Source organism: Lytechinus variegatus, chromosome 15, assembly GCF_018143015.1.
Source record: "Lytechinus variegatus isolate NC3 chromosome 15, Lvar_3.0, whole genome shotgun sequence".
NCBI lineage: Eukaryota > Metazoa > Echinodermata > Echinoidea > Temnopleuroida > Toxopneustidae > Lytechinus > Lytechinus variegatus.
Genome location: NC_054754.1, coordinates 14,127,902 through 14,148,580, shown reverse-complemented (window position 1 = coordinate 14,148,580; position 20,679 = coordinate 14,127,902). Strand labels below are relative to the sequence as shown.

At 38.5% G+C, this 20,679-nt stretch overlaps 2 protein-coding genes across 2 annotated transcripts; both read left to right on the top strand.

Moving 5' to 3' along the window:
- The first annotated feature begins 3,423 nt into the window (after window positions 1-3,423).
- On the top strand, window positions 3,424-5,175 carry LOC121429209 (solute carrier family 35 member G1-like). The gene has a single exon (XM_041626168.1). The coding sequence runs from the start codon at window positions 3,656-3,658 to the stop codon at window positions 4,730-4,732; it is 1,077 nt and encodes a 358-aa protein (XP_041482102.1). The 5' UTR covers window positions 3,424-3,655; the 3' UTR covers window positions 4,733-5,175.
- Window positions 5,176-13,911: 8,736 nt separating this feature from the next.
- On the top strand, window positions 13,912-17,776 carry LOC121429036 (solute carrier family 35 member G1-like). Its single transcript, XM_041625933.1, has 3 exons — window positions 13,912-15,322; window positions 16,758-16,767; window positions 17,238-17,776. Exons 1-3 carry the CDS (start codon window positions 14,564-14,566, stop codon window positions 17,564-17,566), a joined length of 1,098 nt encoding a protein of 365 aa, XP_041481867.1. The 5' UTR covers window positions 13,912-14,563; the 3' UTR covers window positions 17,567-17,776.
- Window positions 17,777-20,679: the final 2,903 nt, after the last annotated feature.

The window sequence follows — 20,679 nt, the reverse complement described above, 5'->3', positions numbered from 1 at the left end:
GTTAAACTTGGACATTAGAGTAATCAAGTATCACTGAACATCTGTGCGCATTTCATGTCACATGACCAAGGTCAAAAGTCAATGAACTTTGGCCGAATTGGGTGTATCTGTTGAATTACCATCATAACTTTGAAAGTTTATGGATCTGATTCATGTTCTTGGAAATAAGAGTAATCAAGTATCACTGAACATCCTGTGCGAGTTTCAAGTCACATGATCAAGGTCAAAGGTCATGTAAGGTCAATGAACTTTGGCCATGTTGGGTTTTTTTGTTGAATAACCATCATATCTCTGTAAGTTTATTGGTCTAGTTCATAAAAAGTGGACATAAAAGTAACCATGTATCACTGAACATCTTGTGCGAGTTAGAGTAGTTTTCAAAGTCAGCACTGATGCTATATTGAACCGCGTGATGCAGGTGAGACGGCCAGAGGCATTCCACTTGTTTCCCTTAGGTGCCTTGTTTATTGCTAAGCCTTTTTACACGAAATTGAGATGATCAGGCAGAAGTGTGACATTATCACTCGGAATTTATTAATCAATGAAAATAAAATTTTCATGAATTCCTAATAACTAAATTGGGTCTTTTCAGAATGGAATACCGACAAGCTTAGGAATAATGGGAAGATAGTCATCATTTTCATATGATGACAAAACGCCCTTAGAATGTCCCGGCCCTTTGTTAAAATAATATTTAAAAAAAACATCCGCTAGTGCTCGCATCCACTTTACAATTTCCTAATCAGTCTTGAAATAGTGTTTAAATTGACCTTTTTCAGATCGCAATATCAAATGTTTTCAGCTCGCGTTTGCATTATTGATCTTCATGATAAAAAAATGTATTTGGAATGCCCAGATTCTAGGTCCCGTTCTAGATTAAAATATAAAACATGCGCACGCATGCTTATTGAGATAGCCTGCATGTTCTTTATTAAAATTATGCTTAAATTATCTAGTTTCAGAGTCAGAATATCATTGTCTGTTCGCGCTTCACGCTGGCATTATGATTGATACCCAATTAGCCATATCCTATTCATGATTTACAAAATAAATAGAGTGCCTCGCTTTTAGGTCTAAAATCTCAATTTTCTTCCCCTCGCATCGATTGTTTAGTTACATACCTATGCGTTTTATGATTACAAGAAGTGCTTGAAATGTCCATTTTTAAGGTCGGAATGTCAAAAAGTTTTAGCTCGCGCTTCCATTATTGTAATATGTACCGTATTCTTGGTAGCTGTAAACAGTCCTTAGCAGGTCCCTTTCCGGTAATGCTAGAACATTAAAAATTTCTGCTCGCGCTTGGCGTTTGCAGTAATTATCTCATTACATACGCATCTTGTTCATGATCACAAAGATTGCCCAGAATGTTAAATTTTCAGGACAAGCCTGGTCCTGAAAATGAAATATGAAAAAAAAATACTTGAGTTTCGCCCTCGCACTTTTTGTGTAGGGCCTATAGGGCTTATCGCGGGGTCAAACGTATTCAAGGTATATATTTCCCCCAAAATATATTTTTCTAAAGAGTAGCGAAACGTGTTTAGGATATGTTTTCCCAAGGTTTTGCCCCAAGCTTTTCCGCCGAGGTAATATTTTGGTGACAACTTGCTTAAGGGCCATATTGTATAAATAAAGCCCGCGAAAATCTTGTTTAAAGGGGAAGTTCACCCAGACAAAAAGTTTATTGTAAAAATAGCAGAAAAAATGATAAAAAATATTGCCGAATGTTTGAGAAAAATTCATCAAATAATTAAAAAGTTATTAGAAATTCAATTATTTGATTTGTGACGTCATATGCGAGCAGCATTCCTTCATAGCGAATGGTAAAAAATCAATGAAATGTCATTTTCTCAGAGAATTGAAAATGGTTTTCACTGTAACTTTCGTATATCAATAGACAAATCATTTCACATCCGATCATGAAATGAAAACAAAATTAAGTCATCAGGAACCATACAAAATTTGAAATTCATACATTTTATATTACATAACACATGGGGTAGCTGCTCGTTTATGACGTCACAAATCCAAAATTTTGAACTCTAATAACTTTCTTACCCTTTAACGGATTTTCCTCAAACCTTCACCAATATTTTTTACTATTTTTTCTGCTATTTTTACAACAAAGTTTTCTTCAGGGTGAACTTCCCCTTTAAGGGGTTATTTTGCACACACAGAAAACAATCGTTTAGGCGGTGTTTGGAAATAATTTGATCACGCGTGTGTACAGCAATATATTTGACTGCCCCCCCCCCTCCGGGTTTCGATACCACTATATGTCCACCATTCATATTTTCTGTATGATCCAATTTATGATCAAATTATGACCCAGTCTTTCTTGCACGTAGCACCAAAACCTACTTTAAATGGAAAGGTATTTTGCTAAGCAATCTTGTGCTCTTCAACCAACTGATCGATAATGACCACCTACAACTTAAAGGGATGGTCCGGGCTGAAAATATTTATATCTTAATAAATAGAGTAGAATTCACTGAGCAACATGCCCAAATTTTCATCAAAATCGGTTCACAAATAATAAAGTTATTGAAGATTTAAGTTTAGCAATATTTTGTAAAAAAAAAAAGTCGTTATGAAAATTCATTAGGTGGGCTGGTGATGTCACATCTCCACTTTCCGTTTTGTTATCTTATTACATAAAATCATATTTTTTTCATTATTTCATATTTGTGTGAATAATATGTCTCCTTTATAATGAGATACGTTGTAGCAATAAATATCTAATGCACTAAATCATTTGTCAATCCAAGTTTTCTAGTTCTTGGAGGAAAAAAATTGAATAAACCTCATTTCATATAATTTAAATACAAAAGAACAAGTGGAGATGTGACATCATCAGTCCACCTAATGAATATTTATGACGACTGTTTTCACAAAATATTGCTAAAATTTCAAATTCATTGTTATTCGTTATCCGATTTTGAGGAAATTTTCGGCATTTTGCTTAGTGAATTCTACTCTATTTATCAAGCTATACAAACTTTCAGCCCGGACCATCCCTTTAAAACAAAAATATCACTTTTCAAGCATTGAATGCCTGACAAATTTGTATTAAAGATTCCAAGGTCGCAAAGAGAAGTTACGAGAAAAGGAACGTGAGAGGAGGCTCGATATGAAGACTACTACTATTTTCAACAGCAAAGCCGTGTTGTTTTCTATTCTGTCAGCTAGGGCACGAAAAAAAATCAGTAAAGTCACTGTGTAATTTTCCCAAGGAAATTTTCTATTCTATAAGCTAGCAAGATCAGTAACGTCACAGTTTAATTTACTTCTGATTTCATGAAAAAAATAACATGCACTTCGTCTAATTCGTCTATTATGCTATTACCTAAAAGTACACCAACATCGGCCATGGCCTATGATAGCCGTTGGACTTTAACCTTGGCGTAGGAGGTTAGAAAAGGTTTGAGCAAACAAATATACCGGCCGGTACTAAAGATCGATTTGCCAGTCAATAATATATATGTAATAGAAAGTATAAATCGGATAGATAATTTCTGAACGGAACAACCGGATCACTGTTTACTGGACATGCTGGAAGTAAAGCCGGGGTCGAGAAGCTTATCAATGATAAATGGAGCTGAGTGAGAGTAAATCTAGAAAGTATAAATCGGATAGATAATTCCTGAAGGAAACTGCAATGGCCAAACCAGAGGCAGAAGATCCTACTTGGTGCGAAGAGAAGAAAGGCGTTGATAGCGATCGTCTTTGCTCTAGTAATGAGGAATCGTCTAAGAGTTGTACTCAAAGACAGACAGAAGAACGCATTTGGACTAGAATATGTAAGGTTGTGATCCAACGGAGGGGAATCTTCTGGGCGCTGTCACACGCAATCCTGACTGGGTTTCTTGGTTTGACCATCAAGCTCCTATCAGGCAAGGTATCTCCCAATCAGATTGTACTCTACCGCTCGTTCACACTCGTACTCTTCACGGCACCAAATCTCTTAAGGCAGCGAGTGTCGTTCTCCTTGCCTCTGAAAGCTTGGGGTATCGTAATTGCCAGGGGAATGGTGGGTACGGTAACGGGCATAAGCTTTAACTCCGCTGTCCAACGACTTGATATATCAACCGCTAAATGCATCAGACAGGGCTCGACCCTTATCACTTTTATCTTGGCATGCGTCTGTTTAAAGGAGAATTGTTCCATTACAATAACTTTGTCTTGTTGCTTCAGTGTGGTTGGTGTATTCCTCGTTGTTCAACCTCCAAAAATCTTTGGGGGTCTTCTGGAGAGCAGCAATGGTAACTCGCCTCTCGGATTAATTGCTGCATTTTCCGCTTCGATGGGCGTTGCTCTTATATACCTCTTACTCCGCTTACTTGCTCCCTACAAGATAAATGCGCAACAAATTAATTTTACATACGGCTGCATCGGTTTCTTGGGATGTGCTTTACTGGAGACCGTCCTCAACGACTGGTCCATCCCCAGCTGTGGATATGAACGTCAGATACTCTTAGCTACCTGCATCATTGGCTACTTTCAGCTCACAACCCTCACTCTTGCACTCCAGACGGAAAGTGCTGCAGTTGTGGCCGTCGTTGCGACAACAGCAGTTTTTGCCACCTTTGTCATGGATTACGCCTTCTATGATGTTATCCCAAATGCTTTCAAGGTGATTGGTGCTCTGTGTGTAATGGGTAGTTCCATTGGTGCAACCATGTCGTCGTACTATGCAGCCAAGAGAAGACTTTCTGAAAGTACAAGAGGATTTTGAGTTTGGGTGAATCTGCCACCACTTTAATACCCACAGTTTGTTAGCCGGCGACCATATTCAACCCAAGATATATTTACTGATGCACCCTGACGCACAATTCGCTACAATCTCTGCCCCATCTATTATCGTTTGCTGCTGTAAACTATATAACTTGTTATCAAATGCTGGGAGCAGCTAGTGGGATACGAACTGCATACAGGAATCTAAAGACATATCAGATGTAAAATCACAGTATGTTTATAAAAAAAATCCTCCGTCATACCAGTACACCAACTGAAGTAAAGGTTCTACTTGCATTAAGAACTGATATTTCAATTCATCAAAAATGTGCGACTAAAAGGAAGAAATGTATTTACACTGACATTCACGATTTTCTTAGGTCCATCATGGGAGAATGGCACATAACTAGATTAGAGTGCACAAATTTTTTGTAACGGTATATGTAGTGCCTACATACCAACGATAAATTTCAAATATTACAATACTAGGTGATATTGTTGGGAGCTCTGTTACACTACAGCGCAGTAGAGTATATTTACATAGTGACTGCGCTATATAAATGGTCTAATTATTATTATTATATCTTGTAAAGCTATATGTTTTGCCTTTGTATGTACTCATTCATCTTTTTTTCTCTGTGTTGTACATATTAAACGTCTTTTCATTTTAACCCGATGATCCTTAGCGGTGGGAATTTGAAGTGAACTAAACGGCAATTTTACAACGGACGGGTGAAGTCCTATATATATATATATATATATTTTTGTGCGTTCCACAAAAAAAGGAAACCCGTTTTCAGAGATAAATTTCACAATTTTGAAATATGTTTTTACTATAAATTTGATACTCGTGGCAAGAGTGGGATCTCATCTCTCATTTGAAACCACCAGCTGAGCAAATCGTTCACGCATGGCAGATTACAAACAATAAATATTGAGGCATATCAGATTAAACGATTTGCGCAGAAATTACGTGTAAGTCTGTATCCACTCTCATTTCAGAGCTCAGTGAGAGAAGCTTAACAAAGCATACAAAATAAATGCTTATGAGCCAATCGTCAAATATGCACGGTCGTCGTATCACGAACCAGTCTTGTACAATTTTTCTGCGCAACCTGGTATTGACATTAAAATTTCAAACTCGTCTTGCTCAATAATGCGTGAAGAGTTCGTTTTATATTAGGTATCAAAATAAAGAAAAATAATTGCATTATATGATTATGTAAATGAAATTTTATAAATCATTTGACTTTTCTAGGATGCACTGTATATATACATATTTGTGAAATGAAACGAAAAAAAATACATTAAATTTACGGGTAGAAAGTGTGCTATAAGCCGCAATTGGAACGAAACTCATGAATTAATGCAATATATATATATATATATATATATATATATATATATATATATATATATATATATATATATATATATATATATATATATATATATATATATATATATATATATATATATATATATATATATATATATTATTATTATTATTATTATTATTATTATTTATATACTGCGCTTTTCCCAGAATGGCCCAAAGCGCTTACAAGAAGAAAAGGAGATTATTACAACTATACAAATGAAAACGTACAATCCTAAAAATCTGGATTGGAAAAAAGAAAGGTTTTAAGTCCCTTTTTAAATGAAGGAACAGATGGTGATTGTCTAAGAGTAAAAGGTAAGCGATTCCAATATTTTGAAGCGGTTATGGTAAAAGTCCTATCTCCAGCCAGTTTCTTAGTGATTTTATATGTGAGACGGAATGGGTCACTGGAGGCTCGTACATTCCTGCGAGGGGTGTATAGGGTCAAACAATCACGCAGATATAAAGGTGCCTGCTTATTGAGAGACTTAAAAACTAACAAAAGTAACTTAAAAACTATACGATGTCGTATGGGAAGCCAGTGTAACGATTCAAGGAGTGGTTTAGAGAAGTGAAATCTTGTTACTTGATAAATTATTCGAGCTGCCCAATTTTGAAGCCTTTGAATGCGATCTACTTGAGTAACAGGAATGTTAGAGAGAAGACCATTGCAGTAATCTAAACGGGACAGAACTAGAGAACGAATTGCATTGTTACAGGCAGATTGAGTAATATATCTTCTTATTCGAGAAATATTCCTTAAATGAAAAGTTACAGTAGTGCATATTTGAGAAACACGGTCAACCATTGACATTTCTCTATCAAAAATTACACCAAGATTTTTAACAGTAACTGAAGGGCTTATGGATATATCGCCGACTGTTAACTTCAGATCTGGCAGATTGCGTAGACTGTGTGGAGAGGCCGCTATGAAGAATTCTGTTTTTGAGTCATTCAACTTCAATTTATTAACTGTCATCCAGTTTCTAATATCTGAGATACAGTTCTGAAGTCGAAACAGAGCGACAACTAAATCTCCTGGGATTTTCGGATTAAATGAAATATACAATTGGGTGTCATCGGCATAAAGATGGTAGTTGATACAATGATGTGTAATAATATTACCAACTGGTAGGATGTATATGGAATACCCGATAGGGCCTGCTACCGAACCTTGCGGAAGACCAAAATCAAGGTTAGTGGGTTTGGATAGTTTACCAGTAATGTTAACTCTGGAGGACCATCCTGTGAGGTACGACTCAAACCATGACAGAGCTGTAGATCTCACACCTATTCTGCTGTAAAGACGAGATAAAAGAATTTTGTGGTCGATCGTGTCGAAAGCAGCAGATAAATCTAGAAGTGCGATCAAAACAACTCTGTTACAGTCAAGGGAAAACATGATATCATTTTTAACTTTAACCAATGCCGACTCTGTGCTATGATGCGACCTGTAAGCAGATTGAACAGAATCAAACATATTATTGCTTTCGATGTGTTGAACTAGTTGTGAACAAGCTGCTTTTTCAATGAGTTTAGCAAGGAAGGAGAGATTAGAAACTGGTCTGTAGTTTGAAAGTTCATTTTTATCCAAGTTCGGCTTTTTCAACAGTGGTCTAACAATTGATGAATGTGCTCCTAAAGGGAAACTACCTGTAGATAAAGAGTTATTAATTATGTCGGTGATTAATGGCAATAACTGAACAAGATTATCTCTTAGAAGCCATGTCGGAATTGGATCTAACATACAGGATGTGTTAGTGAAATTCATAATAAGCTTGGACACATCAGATTGAGTATATGATTGAAAACTTTCAAAGAGAGGAATAGTTTCGTCAACTGAATCAATAAACCTAGTGTCAGGGACAACATTCAGAGCGTCAATTTCTTCTCTAATCTTCCTTATCTTTTCCACAAAAAATTGAGAAAATTGTGAGCTCAAAGTATATGCTGAGTCATGTATAGGTAGATGACCAGACTTCTTATTCAAAAGAGAATAAATAATACGATAAACTTCCTTACTATCACAAGAACTCAATTTCTCTTGGAAGTAATTCACTTTAGCTACACTAATAACCTTGTTAAGATTATCATTTTGCTCCAAAAATAGTTTTCGGTCCGAATCTAGCCTTGTTTTGCGCCATTTTCTTTCCGCTTGACGGCGGTGCTGGCGGGCAACAAGTGTAGACTCATTGAACCAGGGAGAGCGCGACTTTGGAGCACATGTTCTTGTTTTGGGTGGTGCATGATCATCCAAAATTTTAGTGATTTCAACACTATACCAATTAAAAAGTGCATCACAATCATGATCATGTGGTCTTAACGATACTAATTCCTCCAATGCATTCATGAACCTTACTTTGTCTAACTTGCGATAATTGCGCAAGGTCTCTGTAATCAAACTAGGATTGGGCTTCTCCTTTCTTAAGGAGAAATGAATCATGTAATGGTCTGATGAACACATTTCTAGCGTATGACAATCAAATAAGAAAGCATCATCACGAGTAAAAATAAGATCTAAGGTGTGACCTTGGATATGGGTCGGGCCCTGGACATGCTGTACCAGCCCAGCAGCGCTCACAGTATTCATAATGTGTTTAACATCATTCTTTAATGCATTTTCCCAATGTACATTAAAATCGCCCATTATTATTAACTTTCCTGGAATCAGAGAAGTTTCTGTGATAAATTCATCAAATTCTGCAAGGAAATCTGACAAAGATAACATGTTCACGGTTGAAGGAGGGGGTCTGTACACAACAATAAAATGAACTGAGCCTGAGATATCTGTAATATGGGCAAATTCAAAAGTTGAAGAAACGAATACATCATTCTTCTTCTTCATTTTTAATGATGTTTTGAACAATACGCCGATACCACCTCCTCGAGTACTAGAGATTCTGGGATAACTTATGAATGTATAACCTGGTGGTGTACACTCCCCAATCACTACATAATCTGTTTCACTTAACCATGTTTCGGTAATAAACAGCATATCAACATCATTTTCTTGTACATACTCTGTTATCTCGGTTGATTTGTTACGAATAGAATGTGCATTCCATAGACATACATTATTATTGGATTGTACTACAGAGCTACATACAATAGGGACTGCCTTAAGATTATCACAATTGATTTCTCTTGAAACCAGAGACTTTGGTTTCCTTTGCCTTGTTATAACAACCGGTATAGGTGAAGGAATACAACTATTATATATATATATATAATTTTTAACTATTAAGTTCGTTAAGTTCATACTTCTGTCGAAATATATGTGACTTCTCTCAAATGTTCATGTGTTTGTTCGTATAGGGCCATGTTGTATGTTAATTCCTACATTTTCAAGTTTCAACTTTCAAAATTTACATTGACTTTGAGCTCACTTTGTTTCAGGACAATGGTTCTCTTGTATATCAATACCGTATGTCTAACAAAAAAACGTAACACTTTTGAAATGGTTGCCAAATTGAGCATATGTAATTTTATGAAGAAATGTCGATATGTATAGAAAGCTGAAGGACCAACCTTTCATATGATATGAAAAATTGGAAAAAAAATCATGCTTCGATGAACAGTGTTCACTTAAGTTAGAGGTATGAAAATGTGCCTGCGCAGGATTTTTCCTTCCAATTTTGGACAGGTAAGTTACTTGTAGCTTACAAAATAAGGTCGATATGAGATATTCATGATCGATGGATCAACAGGATATTTTGAATACCTTGAATACCATTCCTTTTTCTCTGTTATTTATCAATCCCGAAACACCACCGCCCAACCCCCCCCCCCCCCACACACACACACGCACACACACTTCCACTCCCATCTTATTGTATCATTGATCTGGTAGATGTGAACGGGATTAAGGATGAATGGGAATTGGCTAAATTGAAATATTCCAAATCATAATTAACATTACGCAACCCACTGTCCTCCCCCTCCCACACACACACATACAACCTTCTTCCTATCCTCTCACCTACTCCTTCCTTTTTTATCACTTTTCTTCTGAAAGTTTGGTGGATCATTTTTTTTCCATTAATAATCAAATTATTAACCAGTCACTCATTTTGATCAATGAAATCAATCGATAAATCACTGAAACATTAATTCCATCAAGCAATTAATTGCTCAAACCAATTATCACACGCACACAAACCACACACACGCACACACACACACACGCCCGCGCGGGCACACACACACACATTAGGGCAGACATGACAAAAACAAGTTAAATCTTTTTTTTTTTTAAAGATGTTCATGAACAGCTCTCCTGACTGTGGCTCTGTCCTGACGAAGGACATCAATCTCATGGGTGATTTTCTCCTTGATATCATCCAGTGTGTCGGGAGGTGTGGTGTAGACCTTGGCCTTGAGCCATCCCACAAGAAGTCGAGAGGCGTCATGTCAGGTGAACGTGGAGGCCATTCAACTTCGCGGTTGAGGGAAATCACTCGATCACCGAAGAGCTGGGTGAGGAGCTCTGTGACATCCCTGGAGCGATGGCAAGGTGCCCCATCTTACGCCCACCATACGCGTCGGAACCGTCCATTCCTGCCACGGCGATAGCTTGCAACTGTATTGAGGGCAGGTACAACATGTCCATCGATCATCTGGAGATAGGCTTCACTGCTGACATTGTTGTCAAAGAAGACAGGCCCGATGATGTCCCCTCTGCCAGTGAGACCGGCCCACACCGTCACCTTGGGTTGCATGTCGATTATGATTTTGAATATTTCAATTAAACATTTTCCAATTCTTCCTTCATCCTGTTCACATCTACCAGATCAATGATACATTAAGATGGGAGTGGAAGTTGGTGTGTGTGTGTGTGTGTGTGTGTGGCATGGGTGGTGTTTGGGGATTGATAAATGACAGAGAGAAAGGACTGGTATTCAAACCATCCTTTTAACTCTTAATCCATCGATCATGAATATCTCATATCAAATTTATTTTGTATGCTATACCTGTCCAAAATTGGAAGGAAAAATCCTGCGCAGGCCCATTTTCATACCTCTAACTTAAGTGAACCCTGTTCATCGAAGCATGATTTTTTTCTTCATTTTTTTCATTTCATATGAAAGGTTGGTCCTTTAGCTTTTCATACATATTGACATTTTTTCAATTTGGCAACCATTTCAAAAGTGTTACTTTTTTTTTGAGACACAGGGTATATTGATCTGTATATTGGAACTGTATACCCTGACAAAACAAACATTTTGCTATACTTTGTTCCGTCCGTGATCTTAGGTTTGTTTTACTTTGGGGTTCCTCTATGAATTTATCAATACATGCATTTCGAATATTCATGATATATTATAATAGTCCACTTGTTGGATCAATAAAAAAAAGGTTGACACGTTTATTTGATGCACAAAAAATAAGGCCAAGCAAACTACAAGTTGTTTTTTTGTTTGCACCATATGATCCTTCTAGATTCCCATTTTGTAAGTTTGAGGTTTGTTTTGTTCAATTTTGCGAGTTGTTTCGACAAAAGCACGTCAGATAGTCTCAGCATGCCTATGGGTCTGCTCTTTATTTTCTTTAGACTGCAATGACGGACCAATTACAGAAATTGATTAAACATCTCATTCAGATAGATATGGCGTGAATACATCGTGTCAAACAAGGTTTACAACATTGGCCCAACGTCAACTAGCAACAAGGCTAGTCTAGAAAAGCTGTTCCAACGCTGGTGAACCATTAATTAAAGGTCCCCTGTAACCATGAGCGGAAATCTGTCCCCAAAGGTAGGGGGGGGGACAAAAAAGGGCTTTCACCCATTAACCCCCCCCCAAAAAAAGGTTTTCACCCAAAATGTAACGTCATTTAGTCCAAAATACATGTATTATTTCGATTGTGAATGATGTATTTGTCTCCATCATAAAATACCCAAAATAGTAGGGGGACATTTGATATTGTGTCCCCCTACTATTTCTGGTAGGGGGGACGCGTCCCCCTGGGATTTTCGCTCATGCCTATAACACTGGCCGATAGAAGTGTAAGCACATACATAATTATTTAGCCATGCAATGTTTACAACGCCGCGATTGTCCATCGTAGTTATACGTTTTTCTGACGCTGCAAGGTCGCTCAAACGTCGTTACAATAAAAGCACCCAATTTTTACGTTTTTAACATTTGGCAAACGATCAAAATAGAAATTTGTTTAAAGGATATGAAAACTGACCAATATCGCCATTGCAGTCTCATCGCATCTGCAATCCTTTATCCTGGTCCTTTCCACTTAATCCTGTCACTGACCTCTTTATCAGAACAGTTTACAATATCTGACAAATAATTAATACAAAATTAATGTCCAAATTAAAATCCACCTCATTTTAATACTTGTATTACAAACGATGGGTGTATGCTTATTCCGGTTGTATATTATTGCATGAACGTTCTTCATCAATCGGGGGAGGGGGGGGGGAGGCAGTCAAATATATTGCTGTACATAATTATGCGTGACCCCCCCCCAAAAAAAAAAAACGCGTTTATATAGGTTTTTTTTCAGTTTTGGACGCGGGCCGCGCGTGCACTCGTTAACATGGTTAAGGGTATAAAATTCACATTTTTTAAAGGGTGGTTTTGAAAGACCAGTCAATGGTCAATCTCGGGGTCAAACGTATTTAGGGTATGTTTTTTTTTCCAAATCTTTTTCTAAGACTAACCAAATATTGTTTAGGGTATGTTCCCCCCCCCCTGGAGTCATATTCTGGAGACAACTTGTACGTAGGGGACAACATGTAAATGAATTAAGTCAGCGAATAAACTTGTTTTGGCGGTTATTTTTCACAAAAAGAAAAACTCGTTTAGGGGGTGTTTGGAAATAATTTAGTCACGCATGTGTATATAGCAATACATTTGACTACCCCCCCCCCCCCTCCGGTGCGATATCGCGATCAACGTTACAACGGTACGTGGTACGACATCGCATTGCCAACAAGCCAGTTGTCCAGATCCAACGTATTATGCCATAAACTCGCCCTTTTGAATATACATGTATTCAAAAGGGCGAGTTAAATACACAATAAACAGGTCGACCTTCTTGACGCTGGGTCCGGGGGGGGGGGGGGGGGCCACTTCCATTCACGAGTGGATACCATGCGCGACCATGGGGTCTCGAAAAGCACCCTAAACACGTAATTTCCATATTCTGAAAATGCACCCCTTAACAAGTATTGGCGTGTGAAACCCTACCCTTAACAAGTATTGGAAACAAAACGTTACTCTTGGCAAATATTCCCTGAAATGAACCCCTAAACAAGTACAGGAATGTTTTATTGTTACGGGTCCTTCGGTCGTCGGCTTACCTTATTTGGTTTAGTACGACCCCACCTTCTACACCTCGCGCAAATCGGACTCTAAACACGAAGTGTTCGGGCAAAAGGGACATCCTTTATAAAACATTTAAATTTTGTTTTATCATCCCCGCAAATTCGACCCTAAACACGTAATTTTCCTATCGAAATAGATACCCTTTTTTCATTATTCATGTGTTTTTGACACCCTTATCACGTTACGTACGTAACGTGCCCTATCGTGAAAAGGACATCCTTTTTACGTGTTTTTTTGGTCACGCATGGTATCCACTCGTCAATGTAAGTGGCCCCCCCGGGCGTTGGGTATATGTAGCCAACGTGATAGGAAGGTCGACTTGTTTATTGTGTATTTTGGAAAAACAGTAAACATGGTATAAAGAAATATGGTATAACATGTATTGATAGAGACAGGTAACGGGTGCGCGTGAGGGGGGAGAGAGAGAGGGGGGGTGGGGGGAAGGGGCCGGTAGCAGGGATGATCATGAAAGAGGATTCGAGGAGAGTGAGGGGAAGGAGAAAAGATATTAAGTGAAAAACTGCTTTTGTGTGGAAAAAGTACAGCGATTTCAGTTTCCCCACTGGGGTGGTTTAGCATACTGAGACCATTCAGACTACTAACAGCAAGGGATATAGCTAGTCTACAAAATGTAGACCCACATCTGCAGTGTGTGTACCACAGCTGATTCAAAGAGCCTGCATAGCAGACTATAGGTCTACTGTGGCTGCAGATGGCTCGCTTCGCTCGCCCTTTCAGGCTGGTTTGCTTGGCAAACTGGTATCAGCGCGCGCTAAGATCCCACCATACGGGCCATTCAGAGTCTGCATAGCAGACTAGGATATATCAGTGTGAATACGGAATTCTTCTGAGTAACTTAAATATTCGTACACACTGGAGCTAACAAATAAACTAAAGTACTGTGCGCCCAGAAGAGATAATGAAATTTGTACAATAAAGTTTTGACTGCTCAGGTCAATAATAGCTGCTGAACTTCGGACTTGGCCTCGTTCGCGAACTGGTCCTAAAGGCAGAGGTGGTAAACCGTTTGGAATGTGTCACGAGTTCCTGCAAATGAAACTTGAGGTCCACAAGAAAACATGTTGATGAAGTCACTCGAACTTAAAAGATGTCCCGAACGAGTCTTCCACAAGATGATGGTATGAGGGCCAAGTTCCACGTAGGCCTCGATCAGACACAACAGGATTCTATTTGTGGCACATTATCTGCAGGGTACCCCGAAAGAGAGCCAGAGAAACGCGTATGGGAAAGAATCTGTAAGCTGGTTGTCCAACGGAGGGGGACCCTCTGGGCGCTGCTGAGTGCAATCCTTCTGTCCCTCATTGCTCTGGCGTGTAAGCTCATGTCTGGTGGGGTATCCCCTAATCAAATTACACTTTGTCGCTCGTTAACACTCGTCCTCTTCACGGCACCAAACATCTTACGGCAACATAATATGTCGCGTTCTCTGCCACGGAAAGCTTGGGGATTCCTAATTCTCAGGGGAGTTTCCGGCATGTCATGTGTACTAAACTCGTACTATGCCTTCCAACGACTCGATGTTTCCACTGCCAGATATATCATAGAGGGATCTAGCTTCATAACCTGTATCCTGGCATGCATCTGTTTGAAGGAGAATTGTTCCATCATAATGACTTTATCATGTTGCGCCAGTATGGTCGGTGTTTTGCTTGTTGTTCAGCCAACACCTATCTTTGGGGGCCTCCCTGAAAATATCAGTGACCAGTCGTTGCTCGGCATACTCGCAGCATTTTTTGCTGCGATTGCTATATCTCTGACCTTTCTCTCACTCCGCTTGCTTGCCCCCTTCAAGATGACCGCACAATTTATTACTTTTACGTACGGCTGCATCAGCCTATTTGGATGGGTCTCACAGGCCTAATTCATTCCCCATAGACTCATGTGTTAAATTGGCACTTTAAAAAATTCATAAAAAATAAGGATGAAATTCGGGGGTCGAATGTTTACTACCAATGGATAGGATTTATATCTGGCAATCCATATCTGACCAGAAAAGGGTCCCTCGACCGGCTCATTTCAAAAATAAATTGGCGTGTTTGAAGACACCGTCGGGGGGAGCAGATTCATCAACTCAAACAGCAAAATGGCCCTAATCCTTCCGCCAGTCAAAATATAGTCCAAAATTGGTGATATTTCTTCCCAATTAGGGAAAAGGAAGTTCAGTAATTACCAAAAATAGAATCAGTGTTAGATGTACAATCATATGCATACACTTTGTCAATCAGCCATATCAAAATAAAAAAAATAGCAATGGGTTGGCTCGAATGAATATCTATGGCCTACCACTAGTAATTAGGCCCGTGAGACCTGTATTGTATGGCACATGAAGGTTTCTTTTTAATTTACCTTCCTGGCTTTTCTTCAACATCTGTACACTCACTTTATCACAAAGAAATGCATGAAATATACAGATGTGTTATGTAATGACCATTTCTAATGTTATTCCTAATGTGTAGTGCCCTATGGCTTTACACACATCCTACATGCCTATATGTAGCTCAACAATGGATGCAATGTAGGGCCCAAATCCTATAATGCAAATTGTAGATATGAATAGTGTGCATATCTGGATTCAAGATCTGCCCACAATATAAATACCAGATTCACATGAGTTTAATTAGATAACAATAAAAAGAAATGAGAATCAACATACAAGCATACTATAAATTCACATCTTCCTATGACAAGGGCCCAAGCCAGGGTGTAAGAGAAAGAGACAGGGGGTTAGATGGCTTGTATTCTAAATGGATGGGGGCTAGTCTGGCTAGAAGTCAGTAAAAGTTGAACAAGATAGCAGTATGTAGAACTCATTCTCAGCCCCCCCACATACTAACTATGCTTTTTCTCTACCCCCCCTCCCTCTTGAATCCACCACTCTTCAGCCAAATTCTAAAGTTTTCTCTTCTCATTCCCTTCCCCATGAACCAATTTCACAAGCACAATTGATGCAAGGCCTATCTAATGTGTACTTTATCTCGTGATGGGTGCAATACACGATTTACAGCAGCGCTTGTCGGTATACAAAAACACACGACAACATGCTAGCAAGTCCCACGCACGGCCTACACAGCCTAGCCTGGCCCTAGGACCTAGGTACACAAACACAGAGTTAGTTACTAATAACAACTTGTTACCTGTAGTACCCCCTATGTAGCCTTGTATAGCCATGAAGTTCAGTTTTTGGACCTCTTGATGATTGAAACATGTCTACTAGTAAAAATAATCTGCTACTGAAGAGTTGGGCAGGTATTTCGTCCACTAAGGAATTCCCCATGTAATAGGCTATGCCAGGTTATATATAGGTCTCACAGGCCTAATTCATTCCCCATAGACTCATGTGTTAAATTGGCACTTTAAAAAATTCATAAAAAATAAGGATGAAATTCGGGGGTCGAATGTTTACTACCAGTGGATAGGATTTATATCTGGCAATCCATATCTGACCAGAAAAGGGTCCCTCGACCGGCTCATTTCAAAAATAAATTGGCGTGTTTGAAGACACCGTCGGGGGGAGCAGATTCATCAACTCAAACAGCAAAATGGCCCTAATCCTTCCGCCAGTCAAAATATAGTCCAAAATTGGTGATATTTCTTCCCAATTAGGGAAAAGGAAGTTCAGTAATTACCAAAAATAGAATCAGTGTTAGATGTACAATCATATGCATACACTTTGTCAATCAGCCATATCAAAATAAAAAAAATAGCAATGGGTTGGCTCGAATGAATATCTATGGCCTACCACTAGTAATTAGGCCCGTGAGCCCTTGGATGCGTCTTACTAGAGACCGCCCTCAACGACTGGTCCATCCCGCGCTGTGGACACGATCGTCTCTTGCTCCTAGCAACATGCATCATGAGCTACCTTCAAATCACAGCCATTACTTTTGCGCTTCAGACGGAAAATGCTGCAGTCGTTGCCGTTATTACGACCACAGGCATTAGTATCGCATTCATCTTGGATTATGCTTTCTTTGATGTAACTCCAAATGCATGGAAGATCATTGGTGCTCTGTGTGTAACCGGCGGCTCGGTTGGGGCAGCTATGTCCTCATACTATGCTGCTAAGAGGAAACTGCCTGAAAGTATATAAATATAAATTTAGGAAGAATTCTTTGTAAGCTTCATTTTATACTGACACACGTGTACCGTCATAGTACCATGCTCATTGATATTTCAAGCATTTATTTTCATAAGCTATTTACCCTGATAGGCCTAATGATCATCCTATAAAGTAACCTCCTGACTTCACCACCCACCGGGGGGGGGGGGAGGGGCACTCAGTATAAATGCATAGTGGGTATGTGCCGCGGAGGGGACCCCCATTTTTACACTCAAATTTCCGTTCCAATTAAGGCATAGCATTTTTGTCTTATTGAGAAAAAGCTAAAGAAAGCCGCTCCAAAGCATAGCATTTTCTTCTTATCGAGAAAAGAAAAGAAGAAATCCGCTCCAAAGCTTCGCATATTTTCCGTTACGACGTTCCAGCCATATTCATCTGCTACAATGAGCCGCAATTTTGGTGAAAAGCGGCCGCAGAGCGCTGTCCGACCATCGCATCTGCGCTAGCGCACCCGGCGCCGGGCTAGCTGCATGCACGTATGCCCGTTCCATAGGGACGAATACGCAATCACACGCAGGCGACCCGTTCCAAGGACCCCCGTTTTCACAACCGTTTGTCGTTCCGAAGCCCGTTCCGAGGACCCTCCTTTTTACAATAAGCCCGCTCCAAGCAAGGCCCCAGTTTTTTGTCTCGCCCGCGGCACATACCCACTACTTTCTTGGTCGATTCATATGGTTCACATAATGTTATCATACTTTCAAAACTTACACGGACTCTGAGAACGCCACTTTGCATATTTTAGTTATCGCTATGTTTTGTATAAATTTGTTTGTACATGTATAACAATGGAACAGTCATCATATTTTGTCAAAAGATCTTGAGTTTGTTGTACTCGATTCCTCTGTGATTTAATAAACTAACTTGCATTTCGAAACTGACATCCAAAATTGCGTTTTGATTCAGGGGCGAGGGCGCCCTTGCCCCTTCCCGAGGTTTCTTTTGGGTCAATTTTGGCATTTTTTTGGCAATGTGGCCGCCACGGTAAATTTGGGATCTATACGCCTTGTCAGGAAAATTGATTTATTGCAGTGTCCCAAGCAAGATATAAAAATGTGTACCTTACCATTGTTTTTTGTTGAAATAATCAGTTGTGCATTTGTTCGATTTCACTGAATTTTGAAAACAAAAAAAATGGAAAAGTCAGATTTATAACAAATGCCGATATGTTTGCTAAAAATATCAATTATTGGAATGCCCTGTCCATTTCACCATGGCTCTCAAAAGACGATTTTTAGGCCAGGTTGTATTGGGTCAGCCTGGAGAACGAAGGGGGGGGGGGGGTTGTGAGATGGTTGAGACTGCATGGATAGTGTAATTCATACACAGAGGTTAAAAGTTTGGTGTTTAGTTTTCGGACTAACGAACCTTCGGAACAACAAACCTTATTTCGTTTTCGGATTAACGAACCTTCGGAAATACGAACCTTCGGAAATACGGACCTTCGGAAAAACGAACCTTCGGAATATCCGAACCTTCGGAAAAACAAAGCTTTGGAATTACGAATGTATGCGGTACGTATGTGTGTGGAAGAACGGAGAGGGATGGGTGTAGGTGAGAGAGAGAGAGAGAGAGAGAGAGAGAGTGGGGATAAAGAAGATGAGGGCGATAATAATGAAGAAGAATTAACATAAAAAAAGAAAACTCGATGTATGAAAACAAGGTAGAAATTGAAAGTTTTTTGGAGGAATATGCAAAAGATGAAAAGTTGAAGTGTGCAAATACTGCAAAATAACACATGGATTATTGATTGAGGGTAATAGATAAAATCGCAATTTATTGTACCATGGTTTCAGAAAACATTGTGCAAATAAAAATACAATTTCAACCACATTCTATTTCAATAAATATTGAATTCGTCAAAATGTCTGTAAGAAAATATTTTGAATATTTGCGTATTTAAAAACATGATTTAGTTGTAACATTAATGACTTGTCTAAAAGTAAATTGCATGTCAATTACGGAACTAGCGTTATTCTTGACCCTAGAAAGAAAATTGATTTACATGTACATGAACCTTATATTTCAACATTTTCATTTACTAGAATGCCGTCTTCGTAGGTATGTCTTATATACTTAGTTTAAAAAATTATCTAAAAGACTGAAGTGAACCATTATACCTCTCAGTTAAAAAGGCTGTATGTCAATTCAATTCAATTCATCATTCATTTGGAAATTTGATAACTATATGAGAAGTTTATCCATCGACATATTATCTTCTCGACAACTTAAGGTGGAATCAAGATTTAACTAATTAATTTATTGTAAGCTATGCAAACAAAACTCTCGGACTGGAATATAAAGTGTCATCATTTCTGTGATTTTGTCATTTTACACAACAACTGTATTCAAAATTAACTCGATTAAATCTTTAGAAATGGTCAAGGTGTGAGTTGAATATGAGTTTTGGTCAATAAGAACAATTCTTTTTTGCACATTCATGCTTTAGCTGGTGTAATGAGACATGATTGAGAAACACATTTGGCTCGCCTAGTTCTTTTTTTTTGTAAGTAATGCATAACATAAATGCAATACTAGTAGTCGTAGTACCATATAGCTAAATGTAGTAACAATTTAAAGGTCAAGTCCACCTCAGAAAAATGTTGATTTGAATCAATAGAGAAAAATCAGACAAGCACAATGCTGAAAATTTCATCAAAATCGGATGTAAAATAAGAAAGTTATGACATTTCAAAGTTTTGCTTATTTTCAACAAAATAGTTATATGAACGAGCCAGTTACATCCAAATGAGACAGTCGATGATGTCTCTCACTCACTATATCTTTTGTTTTTATTGTTTTAATGATAAAATATTTCAATTTTTACGAATTTGACGATTAGGACCTCTTTGCCTGAAGCACAAAATGTTAAAATAATGCAATTCCACTTGTTCAGGGAGGAATGAAACTTCATTTCACATGACAATGACGAAAAAATAAAAATATTTCATATTTCATATAATAAAATACAAAAGAAATAGTGAGTGATGTCATCAACTCTCTCATTTGGATTGTCACTGGCTCGTTCATATAACTATTTTGTTGAAAATAAGCGAAACTTTAAAATGCCATAACTTTCTTATTTT

Bases quoted from the DNA above. Each gene is read 5' to 3' on its own strand.
- LOC121429209 (XM_041626168.1), top strand. From the start codon at position 3,656: ATGGCCAAACCAGAGGCAGAAGATCCTACTTGGTGCGAAGAGAAGAAA.
- LOC121429036 (XM_041625933.1), top strand. From the start codon at position 14,564: ATGTCCCGAACGAGTCTTCCACAAGATGATGGTATGAGGGCCAAGTTC.